Raw genomic sequence first — 24,389 nt, forward strand, 5'->3', positions numbered from 1 at the left:
ATTCACAACATTTTGAATGATTTAAAGTTTCGATAAGCCGGATGCCAACTCCATTTCACAAGGGGGCGGTAGTGTACCTATATGTATTTGCAACAGCCAATAAACCAGAAGAAGACGACAAAGTGGGAGGGCAAAGAAGCCGAAGAAGAAAAAGGCAAACGAAGAAGAAGACCAAGGTCGACTTTGTGTGGTTGTCCGTGAAAATGGCGAGCCTTTTAACGCGATCGGGGGCATTGACTCCATATATGCAAGCCACATCTTTTACAATCGCTGGCCCACTCAAAGCTTTGGTTCCTGGGGTTCCTGTCAAGTCCGAGCGGGTGTTGTTGAACCCAAAGAAGTTGTTCCTATGCCGGGAATCGCTCAATGGCCAAAGCCCTAAGACAGGACCCGCCATCACGGTTAGCATTAATGGTAAGTCAAATATTAATTAATTGATTATGTAGCACTTTTTCTCATTAAGGTCACGAGCTGACTTTGGGCGGGAGGCGGGTTACACCCCGGAACCTGAATCTGTCAATCACATGACACACACAAACAGCGAGAATTGTAATCATGCTCAAAGATAGCACACGTCTGATGAGGGGTTGCGTTCAAAGACAACATGTAATTTCTGTTGAGCGCAATATATACCGTTCAATCCAATGAATCCGGACATTTACACGCATAAAATAATTATAACTCAATTTAAATGATAAACGAACATTTGAAGTAGCCCAATATATGATGTGGCAGCGAGATCAACACGGATACCTCCTTCCTGTTTTGCTGTGAGTTATTTATTTAATTCAACAGTGTTTCTGACCTGCTTTTCTTTTCATCACAGCTGCAACATAAGTCAAAATTTACCCTAACGTTGCTAACATTTTGATAAAGAAGTTGAAAAACACCATTGAATACAAGAAATAACTCATTTTAGCTAAACATTTTATGGATAACTAAAGTCATGTAAAAAAAAAAATAAATAAAAAAGATGTTTGAGTCATCCGGTGCATTTTCTTGTCGTGATTGCAGCCTGTTCGGCGGTGCGATTGGCCCACACGGACGTCAGGGTACCAGACTTCTCCACCTACAGACGTCCAGAGGTGCTGGACCCCCATAAGTCCTCCCAGGAGACCAGTGAATCCAGAAGAGTCTTTTCATATTTGGTGACGGGTGCCACGGCGGTGATGGGCGTCTACGCCGCTAAGACGGTGGTCACTCAGTTTGTGTCCTCCATGAGCGCATCAGCGGATGTTCTTGCCTTGTCTAAGATCGAAATCAAGCTCGGCGAAATCCCAGAGGGCAAGAACATGACGTTCAAGTGGAGAGGCAAACCCCTTTTTGTCCGTCACCGCACCGAGCGAGAGATTGCGATGGAGGAAGCGGTGAATTTGTCCGAGCTGCGTGACCCTCAACATGACAAGGACCGCGTCATCAATCCCAGTTGGGTCATTGTTCTCGGCGTGTGCACCCATCTCGGTTGTGTACCCATCGCCAACGCTGGTGACTTTGGAGGTTACTACTGCCCTTGTCACGGCTCGCATTACGACGCTTCAGGCCGCATCAGGAAAGGCCCCGCACCTCTCAACTTGGAGGTTCCGTACTACGAGTTTCCAGATGAAGACACTGTGGTTGTTGGATAATCCTTACATGTCATTCTCTCTCTGCTAGTGTTGAAATAAAGTCTGCTCTCAGCATTTTATCCCAACACTCATGCTTTCTTAGTGTGTATTACAGGAAGTAGGAAAATAGGATTTTAAAGTGCATGTGATGCCACCAAAGAGGCCTTCCAAAGCTAGGGACACATTTATTATAAGTGTTTATCAGGAAGACAGTGAAAATGAGCGGAAATGTGAATACTTACCATATTTGCTTGTGCCACTGTGCTAATAAGTTAGTCTGTATTCCTGTCCAACCCTCAAGGTTTTCAGGAATTTGAGTCGGTCCTGTTTTAGATAGCTGACCAGCATTTTGTTTTGCTTCATATTCATGAAAGTTGTAAAAAAAAATTAGTATATAAACATGCTAACATTAGCATGCTGTCTACCTATGAAAATGCCTAAAACGATACTATGCTAATGTTAGCATACTAACACCAAGCATGATAGTGCTAAGTGTTCATAAAAACGTCTAAAAATGCAAATATGCTGATATCAGCATGATAGCAATGCTAACATTCTAACATTAGCATGATAACACCTCACATGATAGTGGTGTCTGCTTAAGTTCATATTCAGGAAAGTCGTTAAAAGTATATTAACATGCTAACCTTAGCATGGTGTCAACCTATGAAAATGCCTTAAAAACGATACTACGCTAATGTTAGCATACTAACACCAAGCATGATAGTGTTCATGAAAACGTCGAAAAATGCTAATATGCTGATATTCTAACATTAGCATGCTAATACCTAGAATAACGCCATCTTTATGCATTGATCAGGTCTATCTTTGTGATCACTTTATCCAGTTCATGACACGGCTCTCTAACATCAAAATTTAATGTACATGCGGTTGTTATTGCATTCATGCTACATCCATGACCAAGTACAGTAACGATTGGGTTGAAACAGATGCAGTCAAATTAATTGTAATTACTTTATTGGCAAAAAGAAAAATAAATGATGCAAGTTCTTTAATACTAAGACAGCTTCCCTACTACTCCATCTATGTTGTTACAAAGAATGTCATTACAAGGTTAACGGTATATGGTGCTTTACACTACACAGGAAACTGGATGACAAATTTGTACATAATAAAAATACCACATGTTTTTGGATGAATATTAAAAATTACATATACAGCAAATTAATTACAAAAGAACTGAAGCAACTGAAGAATTTCTGAGGTGGATTTTGCAAAAAAATATTTCTTCCAGATCATCAGTATTCATTTCTGGGAGATATTTTATTTTGCAACAGGTCTACCTTTTTAAAAAAAGAAGCCTAATTTTTGCTGACCGAAGGCAAAATAAGTGATACCAGTCCCAATATTTGTTATGTTAGAGTCTCATTATGTCTGTTATGTCCAAAAAGTAAAAGAGAATGAAAGTTTAAATGTACAACAAGGAAGTACGTTTCCACAATCAAAGAATGAAGTTCTAAAATGGAATGAAATAATAAAATAAGTATAAAAATAAAAAAGGGGTGGTTTAACAGCTTGAAACAGCCATGTTGCAGACTCTTGACGGATAAAAAAAATGAATTGAAACAAGCCTTAAGGTGCAAACTGACATACGATCAACCGATGACATTATGGTACCACAAATAATCTAATCTAATCCAAGCATTTGCATCGCTCTCCCATCTGACGTTTAAAAGCCAAAACATTTCTAAAGTGCTTCAAGCAAAACAGGACAGACAAAAAAATAAAGAAGTCCCTCATCAGATGAATTATCCAATATAAGAAAGCTCATTTCTAACATTTTTACATAACATCGAACCTAATATTGGTTGGGGAAAATGCCTCATTTCTTTACATTTTCTTCTCCGCTGATGTGCAGCTGCAGTTTGAGCCAAGATCAGTCTGGGGAACTTTAGTACTTCGGCACTTTGGTGTAGTCCTCCATGTGAAGGTTCTTGCACAAACAGATGGCCAGGATCATCGCTAGCAACTGTTGGGGGAAAAAAACACAAATTCATTCATTCATTCATTTTCTACCGCTTATCCTCACGAGGCGGTAAGTGTCTGCTTAAGTTTATATTCATGAAAGTCGTAAAAAATTAGTATATTAACATGCTGACATTAGCATGCTGTAGTAAATGATACTACGCTATTGTTAGCATACAAACACCAAGCATGATAGTATTAAGTGTTCATGAAAACGCCTAAAAATAGCAAAAATGATAGCAATGCTAACATTAGCATGCTAATACCTACAATGATAACACCTACCATAATAGTGGTAAGTGTCTGCTTAAGTTCATATTCAGGAAAGTCGTAAAAAGTAAGTATATTAACATGCTAACCTTAGCATACTGTCAACCTATGAAAATGCCTAAAAACAATACTACGCTAATGTTAGCATGCTAACACCAAGCATGATATAAGTGTTCATGAAAATGCCTAAAAATGCTAATATGCTGATATCAACATGATAGCAATGCTAACATTAGCATGTTAATACCTAGAATGACAACACCTACCATGAGAGCAGTAAGTGTCTGCTTAAGTTCATATTCAAGAAAGTCGTAAAAAAGTATATTAACATGCTAACCTTAGCATGCTGTCAACCTATGAAAATGCCTAAAAATGATACTACGCTAATGTTAGCATACTAACACCAAGCATGATAGTGCTCAGGAAAACGTCTAAAAATGCTATTATGCTGATATCAGCGTATGCTAACATTACTAACAATGCTAACATTAGCATGCTAATACCTAGAAAGTGCAATGTACGAGTGCTCTGACTTTTGATTTTGTGAAGTTATATGCACAAATGCTGAAAATGGTCCTATCTTGCAATGTTAATTAATCCTTAACCAAAATTCAGATCCACATTCGGATCCAGATGGATCAGCTCTTCAATGTCCCATGTGTGATAGATCATGTGTACCTCAATAAATGCGATTGTGATGCAGATGCCCAAGACGACCCCGATGTTGGTGAGGAACCATCTGTCCACACTGGCAGAACAACCCTGGAGAGCACACCAGGAGATGACGTCACTATCAACTCCCAAAACAGTTGATGGTGAAAATGACAACAACAACAACAACAACAAAACACCTTACCATGTCGTACACGGGCCAGTCAGGTGTCTGTGCCTCACAGAATCCACTCTCGGAGACGTTTCCAATTGCAAGAGACAAGTTCTGGCACGAGCAGGGAAAGAGGAGCCGAGAGCTGTTGGAAATCACCATGTTTCCGTTCCAGTCCTCATGACCGTTCCAGCCGCAGCATTCCATCTGCAGACGCAGCAGGAATGAAATACTATTCAAAACGCAGGTACCAGTATAATTTAAGTATTACTTCTTTGTGCGCCTTGTTAACTTTACTTTGTGGTTCCATGTTGGGGTTTTTACAATACCAGTCAACGATAACAATACCAGTCAATATTTTACATTCATATACATTTTTATAGAATTGTGAAGGCTCAATGCCACTGCTGGTCTTTATTCTTATTCTTTTATTCATTTTTGTGTTGGCAACGTGATTGTTGGTAGTGTTCTGTCGAGTAATCCGAAGACAATCTGTATTTAAAGGTTCATTCAGGTTCTACCACTTATCCTAACGAGGGTCTTCAGGCTAGAGGCGGGGCACCCTAGACCGGTCGCCAGCCAATCACAGGGCACATATAGACAAACAACCATTCACACTCACATTCATACCTATGGACAATTTGGAGTCACCAATTAACCTAGCATGTTTTTGGAATGTGGGAGGAAACCGGAGTACCCGGAGAAAACCCACGCATGCGCGGGGAGAACATGCAAACTCCACACAGAGATGGCTGAGGGTGGAATTGAAAGTGAGGTCTGCGCGCTAACCACTCGACCGCCGTGCAGCCAATCTTGAGAATTTTGATCTGAAAACTTGCTCCCCGTGCATGCGTGGGTTTTCTCCAGGTACTCCGGTTTCCTCCCACATCCCATGGCCTTGCTGCCTTTGGTGTTATGATTCAAGATGTAACAGCATGTAAGGTTCATGATGCCACGTGTTTTGGTTCTAGAATGACAGTAACCGGGTCAAACCAAGTAAGACTGGACTGCAATGACCATGACCACTTACATTCCTCTGGATGAAGTCCCATGCTTGCTCAGTGGTGGAGTTGTTTCCTGGATAGTTGTCCAAAACCTTAGACACAACCTTGGACATCTCTTCATTTACCTGTGGGGGGGAGGGAGGGACAAACAGGTTGTAGTGTTATAAAATGCTAAGGTAAACTGTTTGCTGACAACATGGAGCAAAGATTAATTTAATCTGTGGGAAATGTTTCAATTTTTAGTGAAATTTTACTATGGCTTAAGTGCTTACTTCTAGTTCTATTTGTGAGGGAAATTGTGTACTATTTATCATTAATTCACTACTTTTAATGAATTGTTACTTAACACTTTGTCACATATGAATATATTGCAGAAAAACGGTCCCTACCCAGAAACCTTTCTCACTGTAAAAATAATAATGCATTGCAATCAATGTAACAATTTTCAATATTTTAAGTAATCGCATATACTAAAATGATGTACAACCATTTAAATTGTTATATAAAGGCAATTTTAATTTGCTGGCACATATATTTGACTACTGTGGATCCATGAATTTGCAATTTTATTTATTTTTTTGTTGGAAAAACATTTTTTTTAATATTTTTTTCCTTCGAAAAAGTCACCTTATTCACCCTAAGCTGGTTATAAATGATAAATACATAATCCTAAGACATTAAAAGTACAGGATAATAATGCATCATACTGGTCCTCGTCCAATACCTACCTGGACCTATCATAAATAAATGACTTAAATTGAAAACTGGTGTTCCACCAATGGGGCTTCTCCACATCTATATAAGGGCAAAGCACCACCAGATGGCAGTGTTAACTACAAACACAAAAACATTTTTACAGGAGAACAAAGTATTCTATAAAACGTCTAGCCGTGGGGCAGTTGGCGTTTCCTGTGCAAAAAGCATATTTATTCAGCACCGGTGTGTGTTTTACTAGTCTTTTTGTCATTCCAATGTAGAATAATTTGCAAATGTGGCATTCAAGTCTAATAAGAAATGTAGCCTTGCAGTTGATAAAATTGTTATTTTCAAAAGGGACCTGTTATGCTTTTTCTACTTTTCTGATCGATAAATGTTGTTACAATGTTGTATCTTTGTGTTAAATGATGCCAAAGCATCAAATAATGAGAAGTTTTGGATGGCTCTGAATGCTCGGTTTTACAGTTCTTCTAACACCGACTTCCAGACTTCCTTATATAGGTTGCAGATGGTCTGCACTCAGAAAATGCGGACCTACATATCCGGAAGTCTTCGGGAGTGCTTGGAAGTGTGAGCAATCACAGCACAGTGGGCGTACCTAGTGGAGGGCCGGGGATGGAGTAAATTATACACACCACCTGGGTCAGAAGTCCATGGAAAGGTGCAGAATCGGGAAGATCTAGAAAGCTTTCTGTGCAGGTTATTGTGTGTAACGGCTCTATAGGAGTCCATAACTCAATACAAAGTGCCGAAAATGAGCTAATAGGTCCCATTAACGTTCCTTTTGTGAGTAATTGTCTAAAAATGTCTTTGTTTGCAATATTTTAGTGTACTGATTGCATTTGTTACATTTAAGCTTAAGTTCACATTCAGGAAAGTCGGAAAATAGTAAGGATATTAACATGCTAACCTTAGCATGCTGTCAACCTATGAAAATGCCTAAAAATTATACTACGCTATTGTTAGCATACTAACACCAAGCATGATAGTGCTAAGTGTTCATGAAAACGTCTAAAAATGCAAATATGCTGATATCAACATGATAACAATGCTAACATTCTAAATTAGCATGCTAATACCTAGAATGATAACACTTACCATGATAGCGGTAAGTGTGTGCTTAAGTTCATATTCAGGAAAGTCGTAAAAAAGTCAGTATATTAACATGTTAACCTTAGCATGCTGTCAACCTATGAAAATGCCTAAAAACGATACTACGCTAATGTTAGCATACTAACACCAAGCATGATAGTGCTTCATGAAAATGTCTAAAAATGCTAATATGCTGATATCAGCATATGCTAACATTGCTAACAATGCTAATATTCTAACATTAGCATGCTAATACCTACAAAGTGGAATGTACTGGTGCTCTGAAGTTATATGCACATATGCCAAAAATGGTCCTATCTTGCAATGTTAATGAATTAATGAATGTAATGATTTGGCGGTTGGTAGCTATAGAAACGGAAAAGATCCGTCCAAATAATACTGCAATACTGTTTGATCCTGTTAGCCTGGACACTATGTGAAGTGGCCCGCGGAAGTGTTTGGAAAATAGCATTGAGATGACCTGTATCTCAGACCCCAACAAACAAAGTCCTTGCAATCTTCTGCAACATTAAAAGCGGTGAAGTCACCAAAGTCACAACCATTCCTACTGAGGCTGCAAATTCAGACAAAAGGTATCAATACTTTAACTGTACACAACAAGCAACAACACCATTTTAAAAAGGTATGAGGCACCTTAAAGAGGCATAAGGAAGTGATCATTTTAACTACAACTACCACCTTAGATTTATCTTACAGCGTGATTGATTAAAGCCAAAAGATAAAATTTCAGGCAGCCGTCCAGAAAAGGGAGATAGCTCAACTCCCTGCAAAGATGTCTGCCAACTTTCAGCATAAAATCATCCTTATGCATCCTGTCCTGGCTCCAGTAGTGCTTTTCCATTCATAAATACAAGCAAGCACCAAAGTGTGACATAAACTCTATCTATGCTACAATGGTAAAACTCAATATAGTATTAATTTTACCAAATGTATGTGTATCAGCATGCTAATACTTTAATTTAATCTTTCATGGATTAAATTGGTATGTTCCAATCCCAGGACTGATCACACAGGGGACTGTAGGTTGTTTACCTAGCTATTTGTCAGTGCTACTGTGACGTTTTCTCAAAATCTGACTATATTAAGTACTATTTCTTGAGCCCGAATCATTGGGACATGTCCTGTCATGTTCACAACAACAGCATCTGTGTGTGTGTGTGTGTGTGTGTGCGCGCACTGATGATTCATATGAGTGTGCTATGTTCAGTAGCACACTCATGTAGCACACTCTACTCTATGTTCAGTAGATACTGTAAATAGGTTGAATGGTTGAGCTAAACAAAAATCAAATTGGAAAAGGTAAAATTGGAAAAAAAATATGTGCAAAATACTTTTAGGGTAGGACTAATCATTTGGTAAATTTGTGGTGTGATTTAGAATACATGACTTAAAAAAACCTAATGGATGTGCTGTTATTTTGAAGGCCGGTCGTAGTGTTGTGTGCATTGAAGTCACATGACTAGAATAAGAGGAGGAGATAAATGGCATGAGAATAACAACAACAAATCCGCTCGGTTACACTCTCTATTATGCAATAGTCATTTATTTATTGATTATTGATGGTCCGAAATATTCACAACCAGCTGACCATGACACAGCAGTCCGGGCACAGTGAAGGGCAACTACCGCTGTAACCACGGAGCCGGATAATGTTATTTTAATGTTGGGTTTTCTTCTTGCGATATGAGCAGATATGATCCGATCTTCAAAAATACAGCAGATCAGACCCCGATACCGATCCTGCAGATCGGATCATGACATCCCTAATTATCACGACCCAAAGGAACACAGATGGACTGGTAACTTGAGTCCACATCATTGCAAACGGAACACCGATATCACTTCCCTCACTCGTGAACAAGACTCCAAGGTACTTGGACTCCTCCACATGAGGCAGTATCTCATCCCCGACCCGGAGATGGCACGGAGTAAATCAACCACACATGTTCAACAAATTGTACAACCTTGACCACTGCACTGTGAAGGCACCCAAAGAAAGCATTTACACAACTAGCAACAGTCATAATTCAACAAACACATAAGACATAATAATAATAGATGCTCTGCCAATGTTTCTACTATGTGTATGGAACAAGACTCTCTCCAAAAGTGCAGCTATGTCACTTAGGCGTCGACTGTTTCATGACACTGCGACTAAAAATTGTCTGCCTGATTGTATTCATGTTGTTTCTGCAAAGGGTGTGAACGCCAAATAATCATATGTTGCTTACCACACCCTTGTGGAAGTAGATGAGGGCACCAGCTACAATCTCAGCAATGAAGATCAACAACAGGCAGGTAAAGTACTGTAAGGATGAGAGGAATGAATGTTGAATAACATCAAACAATCAAGCTACTGTTTACATTTTCATGGACACACATTGTATTAGGCATAATGCATAATTCATAATGGCTTCAAACAAGACTAAAGCGGGCAGGAATGAAAATTTTATCATAGGAAGATGAACACATTCACTACCTCATTAAAGTGAGTACAGTAATCCCTCACCACTTCACACTTCAGCAGCTTCAATCTGCCATAGTTCCAAAATAACAAACCATGTTTTTTTTAATTTGACATATTTTTGGATGAAATTAAACATTTTCAAGCATAAAAATGGCTAAATGCAGTAAAATACAAATATAAGGCATTCGGGAGACGCATTCAAAGACTGTGACACTGGTCACCACAGAAAGTACTGTACAGAAATGAAGTTAAAAAAAAACAGTTTAAAAAAATGTTATTATGTCAACTATATTGGGTAATATGGGTGTAAAGATAATTATATGGGAGCTATTTAATGTCTAGAAGGCTCTAATAATGTTAAAAACCGTATTCTGGAGGTCATAAACTATGCTATAACTTAGGGCTGGGTAATATGGACCAAAACTAATATCCCGATATATTTAGTTAAATATCGATATTACAATATATATTGATATTTTTTCCATAAACTGAATTTAGACAACAGTCAAAGCCAAATGTGTTTGTAAAGTTGTATTAAAATGTAAACAATATTCAAGAGAAATAGCCACTGAAATAAAATAGTATATTCTCTTTTTTAAATAAATATAGATGAAGTTAAATCTACTGTTCAATCTTCAGTGCAATAGTGCTGCACTCATGGTAGTCTCTGTAGCCGGGTTAGCGCCATTAGCGCTTCCATCTCACGTTCCCCATGACAACAGATGGTAAATATGGTTGCTGCCGTCTTTGAAGACCTTTATACCGTCTTTTTCGACATTCACTCCGGCTATGCAGCCTCTCCACCTCCATATTTCTGCTGGGATATCCAATTATTGGACGTAGCCAAGGGATGCTAACAGATGCTAACAGCTGCTTCCGAGTGTCAACAATGACACATGCGGCAAGCTAAAAACGTAATAGGATGAACATCCATAGCTGCTTAAGGGGTCAGTATGGCACAAAACAATAAGAAAGTCATAAATAAAGCACTATTAAGCACTAAAAACGCTGCAGGAGAAACTGAGCTGTCGTAACTAGCTTGTACTCGGGCGGTGCCATCTTGAAGCCTCCGCAGACCTCCGCATCAAATCCAGTCTATATCGATATGAACGATATGCTTCTTTTTGATATCGGGCTTAGCAGAAATACCATTTTTTTAAAAAATATCTATACATCGCCCAGCCCTATTATAACTATGAAAATATTATTTTTAAAATGACAAATCCACTTATCACCGTCGGGTCTGGAACCAATTAACCGCGATAAACGAGGGATTACTGTACACTCCCTACATTTCAGCAGATATTTTATTATATATTTTATCTAATTATCTTTTTTATATGTGACAACACGAAAGAAAAGACATTCTAATACATCCTACATCATACTATCCTCCACTCACTATGCCAAGCAGACAGCGGATCTCGTAAATAGCTCCCAAGCAGCCAAGGAAGCCAATGAGCATGGAGAAAGCCCCGACTCCAATCAAGATGTAGCAGGCAGCCTTGACAGCTATTGAGTCACCTGCAAAGAAGGAACAGGAACACAAGTTAGCGATTATAAATCATGACACAAAATTCACTTTTTTTCACGTTTGTTTCTCATAATATTACTATAAAAATATAACATATGTTTTATTTACTATTTCAACATAATGCTATTAAAGTGGCGTTATTTTCTCTCATAATATTCCAACATTATGCTGGTAAAATTACGACTTTTACTCTTTCGATTATAAGATTTTTTCCTCTTAATATTTCTACTTTATTTTTGTAAAATTACCTGTGCAGGGTTTTTTGTAATTTTTTTTTTAGCTTTGTTAAATTATATTTTCACAATGTGATGAGGGCCAATAAAAAAACAGCCGCAGGTGGGCTGCAAATGGACTCTGTGTCCAACTTTGGACTACTATAACCTATGTAGTATTCTCCTCCTCCACCCACAAAATTCACTTTTTTTGTTTGTTTCTCATATTACTACATTAAAAATATAACATCTGTTTTATTTACTATTTCAACATAATGCTATTAAAATGGCGTTATTTTCTCTCATAATATTCCAACATTATGCTGGTAAAATTACAACTTTTACTCTTTAGATGATAAGCTTTTTTCCTCTTAATATTTGTAATTTATTTTTGTAAAATTACCTGTGAATTTTCAATTTTTGCAGGGTTTTTTTTCAATTTTTTTAGCTTTATTAAAGTATTTTTTTTCAATGTGATGAGGGCCAATAAAAAAACAGCTGCGGGTGGGCTGCAAATGGACTCTGTGTCCCACTTTGGACTACTATAAACTATGTAGTATTCTCCTCCTCCACCCACGTAACTAAAAGAGCTGAAACGTCCACAATCACCCCATAGCGCCAACAATGGAATTCGAGGTAGTGCTAGTAAACATAATATGTCAATGAGCATCAAGTACAAAGCTAATGTGTCTACTGTACATTAACCCTTTTGTTATGGCTGCTTTCCAAGGTATGACGGCATTGCCGACCGCCGTGAAACTCATGCCCTCTCAGCCAGGCCTCGCCAGACTGGTGACGAGTGCAGTAATGAGTACGGCGGTGAGCGCGCTGGGCTGATGTGATGCATGTTGATGCTGGAAGGAGCAGAAAGGACCCAGTGTGTGATGAGAGGACACCTGCAGCGAGGCCACTGACAAAGCACAAATGTCCTCAGTGACGCCCGAAGACAGCCACATACTCTCTCCCGCTCTCTCTCTCTCTCCGCGACTGGAGAATCCTCGTTGTCGGTGTCTGTGCTTCTGCGTTATTTGTTTGGGGGTTTCTGTTCACCAGACACTTCTTCATTACCGTCACTATTGAACATGCACATGAAGTCCTTCAACTAATCCGCCGACTTGAAAAATAATCTTTTTTTATATGTATATATATTTTTTAAAGTGATAAATATTTAAAGAGAAAGCTTTGTGTTAATAGTCAAGATCAACATCTCAGCCTTTTCATGTTACATTATGTCTTATGCTCTATTTTCCCCCATTTTCGCTTCGTCTGCGTTACTGTGTACACGAAAAGAGACAAATCTATCTGTTCTCAGAGAAGCTAAAACTGTTATTGTTTGTCTCTTAGATATTCATAGACACTTAAAACATTCCAAGGGCCCACAGCCAGACCTTGGCCTGATTTCTGCCTGTAAACCCTGGCTCCATTTGAATTGGCCTACATACTGTACTTCTATTTCATACGGGTCAATCTGTGAAAATAATACACTGGGAAAATATATTTAGTTTACGGTTCATTATTGCTTTTCTACATGATTTTTGTGCAGATTCCTTTGTCAACGTCTTTTGGATCTTTAGTATCATTTTGGCAATATTATTTTTGACAGTATAGTTATCGACTTTAACGTTTTGTAAGTTATTACATCACATCAGTCCTCATCAATACATTCTTGTATGCATCCTTCATTCTTTTACTGCATTGTTTGGAAAAGTGTGAACTCCATCACCAAGCCTTCTAGGGTGAGTTGACTTTTTTTTCCAACTTTAGAATACAGAAATGAAACTGCGAAAGATCTTTTGAAAATGAAGAAGCACTAAATGAGTAATACATCCTCTTATGAGACTAATAAAGGCATATCTTATCTTCTCTTATGATACATTTCTGGTGTCATGATGATCAGCTTGTTTGAGAAAATTAGATAATGAATTTGAGACTTACTGAGGACAACTATGAAGCTCTGATTGTCCAGGAGGAGCCACAATCCGAAGCCCATGACAACGGCCCCGAGCAGCTTAAGGAGAAAAACAACACACATGAGCCTGGCTTAATAAAGGCTGAACACATGCTGTAAATCGGGACATAACACAATCTTATAATCATATTAGATTGAGTCAAATTTGTCATTTTTGTCACGCTTGTTCCATGGAGGGCCGAGACACTGAAGGTTTCCATTAAAGTACCTCCTCCTTAGTTACCAACGGTAACTAATTTATTCCATTAATTATGTTAATTTTTTTGTGTAATTAACACCTAAGCATCATGTCAAGCCATATGGCAGCTCGGTTATGACAGCATATGACTTCATAGTGTAGTGTCCCCATACAGCCACACAAAGTCTGACCCTGTTTTTTTAACTTTACTCTGACCCTGAACACACCATATACTGCACAGTACGTATCTCCAACTCACAAAACACAAGTCTAAAACTCCTCGGAACAACACTTCCTCATTGTCACAAGACAGTGGCGAGATGCATTCATGAACAATCCGAAAACCACAATGTCTTAATAAATAAACAAAAAGTGGATATACTTATCCCTCACTAACGTACAGTACCTCTTACTGTGGAAGTACAATTTGATGCATTTAATTATGCTCAAAAATCCCAGAAAATATACAATTAATTTGACAACCGTCATTAATCTGATTTAAAAAATGTAATCATTTGACAGCCCTAAAAATAAAATAATATTCTTCTTTCTCCGAACCATCTCAGTCTGGCCTCTCTGACTTTATCTCCAAGGCCTCTAACATGTAATGTCCCTCTGATGTAATCGTTCCTGATCCTATCCATCCTGGTCACTCCCAATGAGAACCTCAGCATCCTCATCTCTGCTACCTCTAGTTCTGCTTGCCCTAAAAATAATATGTAAAAAAATGGCACGACTGAAAGGAGTCACGGCGAGCAGGCAGCCGTGGGTTGCCTACACCTAACCCTCTGGGGTTTTCCCACTAAGTACTAGGTCTTGTTTTGCTTTAGGATCAAATACACATGAATTTATTTACTGGATTTTGTTAATATTATGTTCTGTTAGTAGTCATTAATAATGTGAACAATTATGGCAATGTGTTTTTGTGGAGGAAACACAATCGACCAACCCAACTTAGACTGCTGCATTAATACTAATTCATTCTAATAAAAACTATTAGACTTTGTCACGTGATGATTGTGTAACTTGTACAGTTCGAATACTCACAAAGAAGATGAGATTGAAGAGGAACAGGAAATACTTGATCGCCGTCAAGCAGCCTTTCCCCATGATGGTTTATCTGCGAATGTGAGAGAACATGCGTGTTATGTACATGTAAGATATGTATAAGGTCCTGTGGTGTAGTTGACATACAAATAGTAAAGTAGGGGCAAGCGCTGTTGGAAGATAAATTGAAGTGTGGGAGACACAAATATGAAAATACACAACATTTTCGGCTTATCTCTTCCAGAGGTTGGCTTTGTTTTTAAGGCGGATGTCCTTCCTGACCTCACCCTGGCCGGGAATCAAACCCAGGCCCTCTGCCATGAAAGGAAGAAGTATGTACAGTCGTCCCTGTCAGTGGCCGGTCAAAATATGTAAATAAAAATCTGAAAAATAAGTTCTATGTAGTATTCTGATGACAAGGCATCAGTATTGTTACTTTGTATCGCATTAATAATTTGCAGAGTAAAAATGGCCCGTGGGCTGCACCTTCGATCTGTCAATGAAAACTGCAAGAATGCTAATTTAAAGCATCTCTGGTATTAATAGTTCCAGCCTACGTCGTTCACCAGGAGGCGGTGTTCAAAAACAGGCGCACCGTACCTTCAGAGTGGGCACACAGACGTATCAGCCGGCGAGACACTTCCACTTACGTGCAGGAGGCCAGGTGGCAGATGCAGTTGTGTTACCTAGTTCTCCGCTTTCATGGTGAATGCCTTGCACTTTCATCCACTTTTAGGCACACTACTGCTTGTCCGAATTCTGCTAGATTTGCTTTATGAACCAATTCCTGTCAATATACATTGATTAACTGCAAATGCACAAATTGCCAAAACACTGGGCAAAAATTATCTAAATTAGAGAGAAAACAAATAAAAACTGGGCACGTCGGATGAGTGGTTAGCGCGCCTGCCTCACAGCTAGGAGACCCGAGTTCAATTCCACCCTCGGCCATCTCTGTGTGGAATTTGCATGTTCTCCCGATGCATGTATGGATTTCCTCCCACATTCCAAAAACATGCTAGGTTAATTGGTGACTCCAAATTGTCCATAGGTATGAATGTGAGTGTGAATGGTTGTTTGTCTATATGTGCCCTATGATTGACTGGCCACCAGTCCAGGATGTACCCCGCTTCTCACCCGAAGACTGCTGGGATAGGCTCCAGCACCCCCGCGACCCTCGTGAGGATAAGCGGTAGAAAATGAATGAATGAATAATTGTATGGTCGGGCTGCACGGCGGTCGAGTGGTCAGCGCGCAGACCTAGGAAACCCAAGTTCAATTCCACCCTCTGCCATCTCTGTGTGGAGTTTGCATGTTCTCCCCGTGCATGCGTGGGTTTTCTCCAGATACTCCGGTTTCCTCCCACATTCCAAAAACATGCTAGGTTAATTGGTGACTCCAAATTGTCCATAGGTATGAATGTGAGTGTGAATGGTTGTTTGTCTATTTGTGCCATGTGATTGGCTGGCCACCAGTCCAGGATGTACCCCGCTTCTCACCCGAAGACTGCTGGGATAGGCTCCAGCACCCCCGCGACCCTCGTGAGGATAAGCGGTAGAAAATGAATGAATGAATAATTGTATGGTCGGGCTGCACAGCGGTCGAGTGGTCAGCGCGCAGACCTAGGAAACCCAAGTTCAATTCCACCCTCTGCCATCTCTGTGTGGAGTTTGCATGTTCTCCCCGTGCATGCGTGGGTTTTCTCCAGATACTCCGGTTTCCTCCCACATTCCAAAAACATGCTAGGTTAATTGGCCACTCCAAATTGTCCATAGGTATGAATGTGAGTGTGAATGGTTGTTTGTCTATATGTGCCCTGTGATTGGCTGGCCACCAGTCCAGGATGTACCCCGCTTCTCACCCAAAGACTGCTGGGATAGGCTCCAGCACCCCCGCGACCCTCGTGAGGATAAGCGGTAGAAAATGAATGAATGAATAATTGTATGGTCGGGCTGCACGGCGGTCCGAGTGGTTAGCGCGCAGACCTAGGAAACCCAAGTTCAATTCCACCCTCTGCCATCTCTGTGTGGAGTTTGCATGTTCTCCCCGTGCATGCGTGGGTTTTCTCCAGATACTCCGGTTTCCTCCCACATTCCAAAAACATGCTAGGTTAATTGGCCACTCCAAATTGTCCATAGGTATGAATGTGAGTGTGAATGGTTGTTTGTCTATATGTGCCATGTGATTGGCTGGCCACCAGTCCAGGGTGTACCTCGCCTCTCGCCCAAAGACAGCTGGGATAGGCTCCAGCACCCCCCACGACCCTCGTGAGGATAAGCGGTAGAAAATGAATGCATGAATAAATAAGTAAAAACTGAATTCTCCCTCCACCTGGGATTTGATCCCATCCTAGCGGTTATTTGTGGAAATAAACAGACAAGGAATCTGATTTCATGCAAGAGACAGGGTATACCTTGGTATGGTCGTCAGTCAACCAAAGGCAGAATGGTTTATTCATTATTGTGAATGTTTTACTCTACCTTCAGTTCACACACTGACAATAAATCCTGCAACAGGAAAGTATCGATCATCTCCCTGCCACCAGAACACAACACCCTCTCCCTCTCTTTTCCAAATTATCCCTGACAATCCTCTCTCGGTCAAACAATAGCCGTTTACTATACAAATCAATAAGAATCTGGGTGAAATATGTAGACCCCGGACCAGGGCAAGCACATGCCCCACATTCCCATCAGAGGAAATGGGTGACTGTTACACTGCTGCTGTGCCACTTTGGTTGTCAATGGGAAATGTAAAGAACATTGTACCAACCATTAAGTAGTTTTCTTCCCACCTGATGACAACCTCACTTAACCACCACATTAAAGCCTGTCCCCACGGGAACGTTTGCGGGTCAAAAGTGTTAAACCATTTCAGCCTTGCATCCACATGGAAAGTGGTTGTGTGCTGCTGCTGCAAAGGCAACATAATATCGGAATATTGCATGACTCCCAGTCGACATTCTACTGATATTTTTTGTTTTAGACTGCAAACTGACACAGTCTCGACCAGGGATGTCCAAAGTACGGTCATGGGGGCCATTTGTGGTCCATTTTGTATTGGCCTGCAACACATTCTAAAAATAGAATTTTACAATAAAACAGCAAAAATTAAAACATCAGGAGTAATTTTACAAGAATAAAGTCAAAATATTATGTATAATTGTCCAGGAATAATGTAATATTAAGTAAAATAGTCATTTTAATAGCATATGTATAAATAATACAAATATTAAAAAAAACAAGCAGTTATCTTTTTAAAGTCATAATTAAAACAAAATAATAAAGTTGTAATTTTTGGAAAATTAGGTGCAGAAAAAGTTATAATCTTACAAGAATGATGTCAAAATATTGTGACAAGTCATAATTCCGAGATGAAAACTTACCAGAAGAAAGAAAAAAACTAACAAAGAAAAACCAACAGTTGTAATTTTATGACAATAAAGTCACAATATTAAGAGAAAAAGTCATATACTGATGAGAAAAAAAGTCACAATTTTACAAACAAACTAATATTATGAGTAAAAAAATTATGTTTGTAGCATGGAGTTCAAATATTTAATAAAAAATATATTATTATTATTTTAAATTCGTAATGTGAGAAATGAAAAAAAATATGTTGTAATTATTGGAATATTAGGTTGGGGATAAAGCTCTAATATTATGGGAATAAAGGCGCAATATTACCAGAAAAAACATTTCCAAAGATTATTTCAGAAAAAAGTTGAAATATTTCTAAAAAAAAAAGCAAAGAACAGAGTTGATAACAGTTGCAGGTTTTTTTCTTTAAATATATATCACTTCTTAGCATATCTACATGTGTTGCTTTTCAAAATATCAAGGTAGCCCATGCATTCACTATGTGGCCCTCGCTGGAAAAGACACCCCTGGTCTAGACACACTGAACAAGTGCATGTGTTCTTACATGTTCTCCAGTTTTGGTATCTCACGTGGTTTTCACAGAGCCACATGTGGGTGTGACTTATGTGACACGATGTGAACACCATTTTTTTTTTTCAAACAGCCATATTGTGTCCCCTCCCACTCTGACTGGTAACCAAAACAAAGGCAGCTTTCACACACGATTCTATGCCTTGTAACAAAAGGAAGAATTTGATACACAGAGTCCTGCTACACAGTGCCTTTACTTCTCCTCCTCATGAGAAAACAACAGAAGATGGTTGGAAGATAGAACTTTCCACTGTGAGATCACACACCACCTGATGCGTCGTTGTTTATGCTACATTTTACAATACTTCTTTGTGGTAATACCAGTAACTAGCATATACAACTAAGGTGCCAACTACTTGCTATTTTGGAATTTTGCCCATCATTCACAATCATATGTGAAACATGAACATATTCTGTTAAAATAATGTAAACAGGGACCATTTACGTCCCTTTCGTATCGAGCTACACACAATAACCCAAACAGAAAGCTTTCTAGATCTTCCAGAATCTGTACCTATTCCAGCTGTATTTCCTTCAGATTTCTTCCACTCAGCTTGTACAGCTAGTATCCGGGCACGCCCAAATAAGAAAGTCACCAGCTGGATGGGGCCGATGACTTCTCACAAGGCTCACTGTGAAGTCATAGTGAGTCAGTCTTCAAAAAAAATAAACCTCTCTAAAATAAACCAGGCATTCAAAGCCATCCCCAACTTCTTTCAGGGCTTACTTCCAAACGCACAAACTTCATTATCTAAAACTTTGGCATTGAAAAGAATGCAATCTTGTGGCAACTGCATACAGTCGCTTTTAAAGTATACTCACATGGCAACCTGACAATCTATTACAGTAAAAACATAAGCTTTGTTTCAAAGTTCTATGTAAACATGATCATCCAAACAACCCCTGTTTGAACAGAGCTGAAAAAAATCCAAAGGTCTGGACAAGTACTAGATGCATTCACGCAGTACTTGTCCTCCCGGACTGTACTCTGTTGTAATTGAGTGGTAATAGTAAATGTTCACTTCACTGGAGAAGCGGTATTAAGCTCATTTTCTTGATCCAAACAAGATGTACAGTGTTTCTTTAGACATCAACAATAACTTTGACAACAGTTTATGCAAAGTACAAAACACACCTTATATGCTAGGACTACGTTAAAAAGCCATAGCATTTCAGTATGTGGAATCAAACTATGGAATGGATTGAGTAAGACCCTCAAACAATGCACAACGATGAGCCAATTCAAGAAACAATACAAGTAGTTGATGTTTGCTAAATACAAGTATGAAGAGTCTTGAACCAGTCATGATGTGCTATATATATCACTATATTGACACTTACTATGGTACCCATTATGGCATTGGATGCTCATATCACCTCCTATTTCGGTACATGACAATTTTTTTTTTTTGTCCCATCCAGCCATTGGGGCAGACAGTATTGTTTATACAAATGGTCTTACATGCTAAACAGATTTGCTCTGTGTCAAGAAAGGTGTAAGCTACAACTTCCCTGTACGATGCAATTTTATTTGCCGTTATTTGATGTTTTTGTTATGCGCATTTGGAGCGACCGGACCGGAGCAAGAAGAAACACAAAAAAAGAAGAAGAGAAACTGGGGTGGGGGGTGGGGGCATTAGAGAGAGAGACAAAAACAGGACTGCATCAGTCAAATGTCAATGATGGCTAAGGGTCACAATGGAGATGATATCACTGAAATGAAACAGTCAAACTTACCAGTGTCAACTGGTACATGACAAAAATTTAAAAAATATATATATTTAAAATAAAAAAACAAACAAACTATATTAGGAAAGCAGGAAGTGAACAAATGTAACAGTTACTGATATATATCACTATATTGACACTTACTATGGTACCCATTATGTCATTGGATGCTCATATCACCTCCTACTTCGATACGTGATTAAAAAAAAACTTAAACTATATTAGGAAAGCAGGAAGTGAACAAATGTAACAGTTACTGATTGTAAAAGTACCAGATGGAGGGGTAGGATTGAATAAGCTTTGCTTCTTCCTACTCCTTTTGGACATGTGGAACTGGGAACTGACTGTGTGATGCATTCAATTGTAATCTAATGCACGTTCAAATGAAATAAAACCATTACCATTACCCCTCAATCAATTTTCCTTCCTAAATCATTTTGACAAACTTCAACAGCCGACAGAAAGAATTGATAATTTCAAAGCCATGCTCTGCTTACATCTGCCCTGCATGTTGGGGAGGAGAACTGAACAGCTCAAACCTTATTAAATCCACAAATAGCTCTTGGGCAATTCCACCAAACAGGGGAAACAGGTTATAGACTCATGCATGCTCAAAGACGAGGCTTTCATTCTTACAGTATTTGCAGTAGATCTTTTTTTGCTTTTCTATTTTCAACTTTAAAACAAGAGCTCAGATTCTACTCATTGTGTTGGAAGATCTCGGCTTTTCACAGCATAGGCTCTCTGAATGCAGCCAAAACCAGCAGAGCCCATAAAGGAAACTCTTGAGTGACATTAGTTACATGTCTGACAAGCATCCAAACCTTAACCGGCAACAGCTGTGGACTCCTGCACAGCATGAGCCATGCAACGTCTCTGCTCTGGCTGGAAAGGTAATTAGGGGAAGAAAATCCTGATTTACAGACTACAATCTTTGGGGGTAGTTGGGGTCTCAGAGTGCTGTGATGGATTTAAAGTACATGAATGCCTCGCTACTTTGCACTTTTCAAGGCATACCGAATATTGCGTTCTTGAAGTTAACGGAACTTTCCTTTCACTGCGGTCAGTTTAACGTGCAAGAATCCTGTTTGACCCTCGGCCCACACTGTAGTTTGATTGACGCACGGTAACTCTGTCGCCATAAGCAGACATGGACAAAGAAAAGAGTATTTTCTAAAGTAAAGTTAGCTTCAAAGCCCTTGCAGATGGCTCTTGCAACAAGCTCAAAGTTATTTGTATTTATAGGTTATCACATGGTTTGTCTGGTATCAGGCCCGGTGTCATGCCCCCGCGTGCCAGTATCAGCCCCAGACCGAAGGGTGTGAGACACAAGCACCAGACTTGTATTGCTGGTTTGAACTCTCACAATAATTCCTAACACGGGCTACTGTTGCAGCTGTAACACACGGCCAAGATAAAACTCAACTCGTAAACCCCAACATCACTTCCTGTCCACCCCCCCACTGAGCTCTCCTAGCACCAGAACACCTTTACAACAATGAGTTTTCAATGGATTATTTTCCCTTACTATGTCTACAACATTGGGCAATTTGAGTGTATAGCTGCAGCAATTTTGGTGCTGCTTTTTTTATTGAAAATGTACATATATTGCACGGCGGTTGAGTGGTTAGCGCGCACAGCTAGGAAACCTGAGTTCAATTCCACCCTCAGCCATCTCTGTGTGGAGTCTGCATGTTCTCCCCGTGCATGAGTGGGTTACTCCGGTTTCCTCCCACATTCCAAAAACATGCTAGGTTAATTGGCCACTCCAAATTGTCCATAGGTATGAATGTGAGTGTGAATGGTTGTTTGTCTATATGTGCCCTGTGATTGGCTGGCCACCAGTCCAGGGTGTACCCAGCATCACGCCAGAAGACAGCTGGGATAGGCTCCAGCACCCCCCCAGTGACCCTCCTGAGGATAAGAAAATGAATGAATGAATGTACATATATTGAATACTTTAATTTCCTTAGTCATCCATGAAAGCGGACCTATTATTGTTTTTTTAGGCAAAACAAGCTATTCACATATACATCAGATTTCACTTTGGGGAAACAATGACGGACATTTTTGCCTCTTTTCTGTCATGCTGCAGAGCAAACCACTAACTGCTTGTGTTTGGTTTGTATTGATTTGGTCCGTTCAAGGCCTAACTAATTACTCATGTCATCAAAACAACAGGTTTCAATGAATCAACTCAGAAAATCATCATTTGCAGCCCTAAACAATTCAGAAAAGGTGACTATAGGGGTGTTATATCATGTCTTGAGACCTTTAATAATGTTTAAAAAAATACTAAAACAATTTTTCTATGCTCCAACTACAGAACTATTCTATATAAACAGGTATATATATAGATAAGGAATTCTACTTTAGGGAAATTCACTAATCATGGTGATGTCTGGAACCAATTAAACACGATAAATGTGGGATTACTGTTGGGGGGGGGGGCTCGTTGTAGCTGTGATGCCATCATTCCCATTACTGACCCACTTTCCCATCTGTAAAGTCCTCATGTAACATTTAGCTCTAAAAGGGGCCACATATCAGTCAATAGCACTTTAGATTTGTGCTAGTGTGACAGATATATTGACTCAATGCCATATCTGTATGAAATGGACGTAAAATGCATTTGCATAAAGTCACGGACAGCCGTGTGTTTGTCGCTGGACGTTTCTTTAACTTTCTTATCAAGACATTTTGTCCTTAAAATGCCAGATCACGTGTCTTCTTTTAGGCAACTAAGTCTGCTGTGGTTGCTTCTGATTGGCTGAAATCCTCATGACAGACAGTCAATGTGTTTTTAGCGTTAGTGTTCTGTTTTTTAGCTAGCTTTTTTAGCGAAATATATGTGAATACAATAAAATTGAAAACTTCACAAAGTGCCAAAGACGAAGAAAATACTGTTCATCACACATACTGTATATAGACGCCACTTGAAACCACCACATTAACTTTTACTGAGGAACTTGATGTCGTGACCAGATGATCAAGTCCCATGCCTGGACCCACGCGAGCGCTTGCCGTAAACTACACCGTGTGACGAAAGCCGTTTCCTTGTTCAAGATTCGGTAAATCCCTCAACACATCAAAAAAGATGCTTAATTACTTACTGATTCAGAAGACGACGTGCAGAAAAGTTTAGCGCGCTCAAATGCTGACTGCTGGCCGGACCCAGTGACCTCCTCCAGCACGACGCCGACAACAATGAAACAGCCACAGGCAGGCTTAAGACTAAGGGAATCGCACCCGGGCGCCATCATGTGGCAGAAATGGGAATTGATTAATTCCTCAATCTCCACAACGCCAAACAAAATGCTGGTGCATTCACAACTCAACTCACCTCGTATTAGTGTAAAATTGTATAAATTAAATCAAATACAATAAAATAGTACACATTAGTACAAGACACTCAAGGCTACATGTTTATTTAGTAGTATACTGTTTGTATTTAGTGTTGAAGTACCTTTAATTGCGCCTCCTTTGGGGCATTTGAGTTATTTTTTCATGTTGTTTCTGTCACCTAAAATCAATGATGCAATGATTGCAATGCTGTTCAAAGCTTTTGGCACATTCTAAAAGTATAATGTAACAACAAAACAAAAACCCAAACCTCAAAAACAGCAGAAATTTAAACAATCAGCAGTAATTTTACAATAATAATGTAAAATTATTAAGACAAAAAAGTTGTACTCTTAAATTAAGTCCTGATTTTATAAGACAAATCTAACAAGTGTAATTTATTTTTAATTCATAATGAGGAATAAACTAAACAAAAAAACTTGTT

General features: G+C 39.3%; 2 protein-coding genes across 2 annotated transcripts; one reads left to right on the forward strand and one right to left on the reverse strand.

The window, feature by feature from the left end:
- Positions 1 to 104: 104 nt before the first annotated feature.
- On the forward strand, positions 105 to 3,356 carry uqcrfs1 (ubiquinol-cytochrome c reductase, Rieske iron-sulfur polypeptide 1). Its single transcript, XM_058076943.2, has 2 exons — positions 105 to 414; positions 1,015 to 3,356. Exons 1-2 carry the CDS (start codon positions 204 to 206, stop codon positions 1,623 to 1,625), a joined length of 822 nt encoding a protein of 273 aa, XP_057932926.1. The 5' UTR covers positions 105 to 203; the 3' UTR covers positions 1,626 to 3,356.
- Positions 2,561 to 23,835, reverse strand: LOC131131909 (CD82 antigen-like). The gene is made up of 9 exons (XM_058076944.2): positions 23,716 to 23,835; positions 14,925 to 14,997; positions 13,666 to 13,738; positions 11,387 to 11,508; positions 9,749 to 9,823; positions 5,714 to 5,812; positions 4,717 to 4,890; positions 4,539 to 4,622; positions 2,561 to 3,594 (listed from the first exon to the last, which is right to left on the reverse strand). Exons 2-9 carry the CDS (start codon positions 14,985 to 14,987, stop codon positions 3,517 to 3,519), a joined length of 768 nt encoding a protein of 255 aa, XP_057932927.2. The 5' UTR covers positions 14,988 to 14,997; positions 23,716 to 23,835; the 3' UTR covers positions 2,561 to 3,516.
- Positions 23,836 to 24,389: the final 554 nt, after the last annotated feature.

Source organism: Doryrhamphus excisus, linkage group LG1 (genome assembly GCF_037039965.1).
Source record: "Doryrhamphus excisus strain RoL-2023G ecotype Guam linkage group LG1, RoL_Dexc_Guam_v1.1, whole genome shotgun sequence".
NCBI lineage: Eukaryota > Metazoa > Chordata > Actinopteri > Syngnathiformes > Syngnathidae > Doryrhamphus > Doryrhamphus excisus.

Bases quoted from the DNA above. Each gene is read 5' to 3' on its own strand.
- LOC131131909 (XM_058076944.2), bottom strand. From the start codon at position 14,987: ATGGGGAAAGGCTGCTTGACGGCGATCAAGTATTTCCTGTTCCTCTTC. The intron at 13,739-14,924 runs GTGAGTATTCGA...TTTCTCCTTAAG, and splicing joins TCTTCAATCTCATCTTCTTT to CTGCTCGGGGCCGTTGTCAT. The intron at 4,891-5,713 runs GTAAGTGGTCAT...CTGCGTCTGCAG, and splicing joins GGGACTTCATCCAGAGGAAT to ATGGAATGCTGCGGCTGGAA.
- uqcrfs1 (XM_058076943.2), top strand. From the start codon at position 204: ATGGCGAGCCTTTTAACGCGATCGGGGGCATTGACTCCATATATGCAA. The intron at 415-1,014 runs GTAAGTCAAATA...TCGTGATTGCAG, and splicing joins CATCACGGTTAGCATTAATG to CCTGTTCGGCGGTGCGATTG.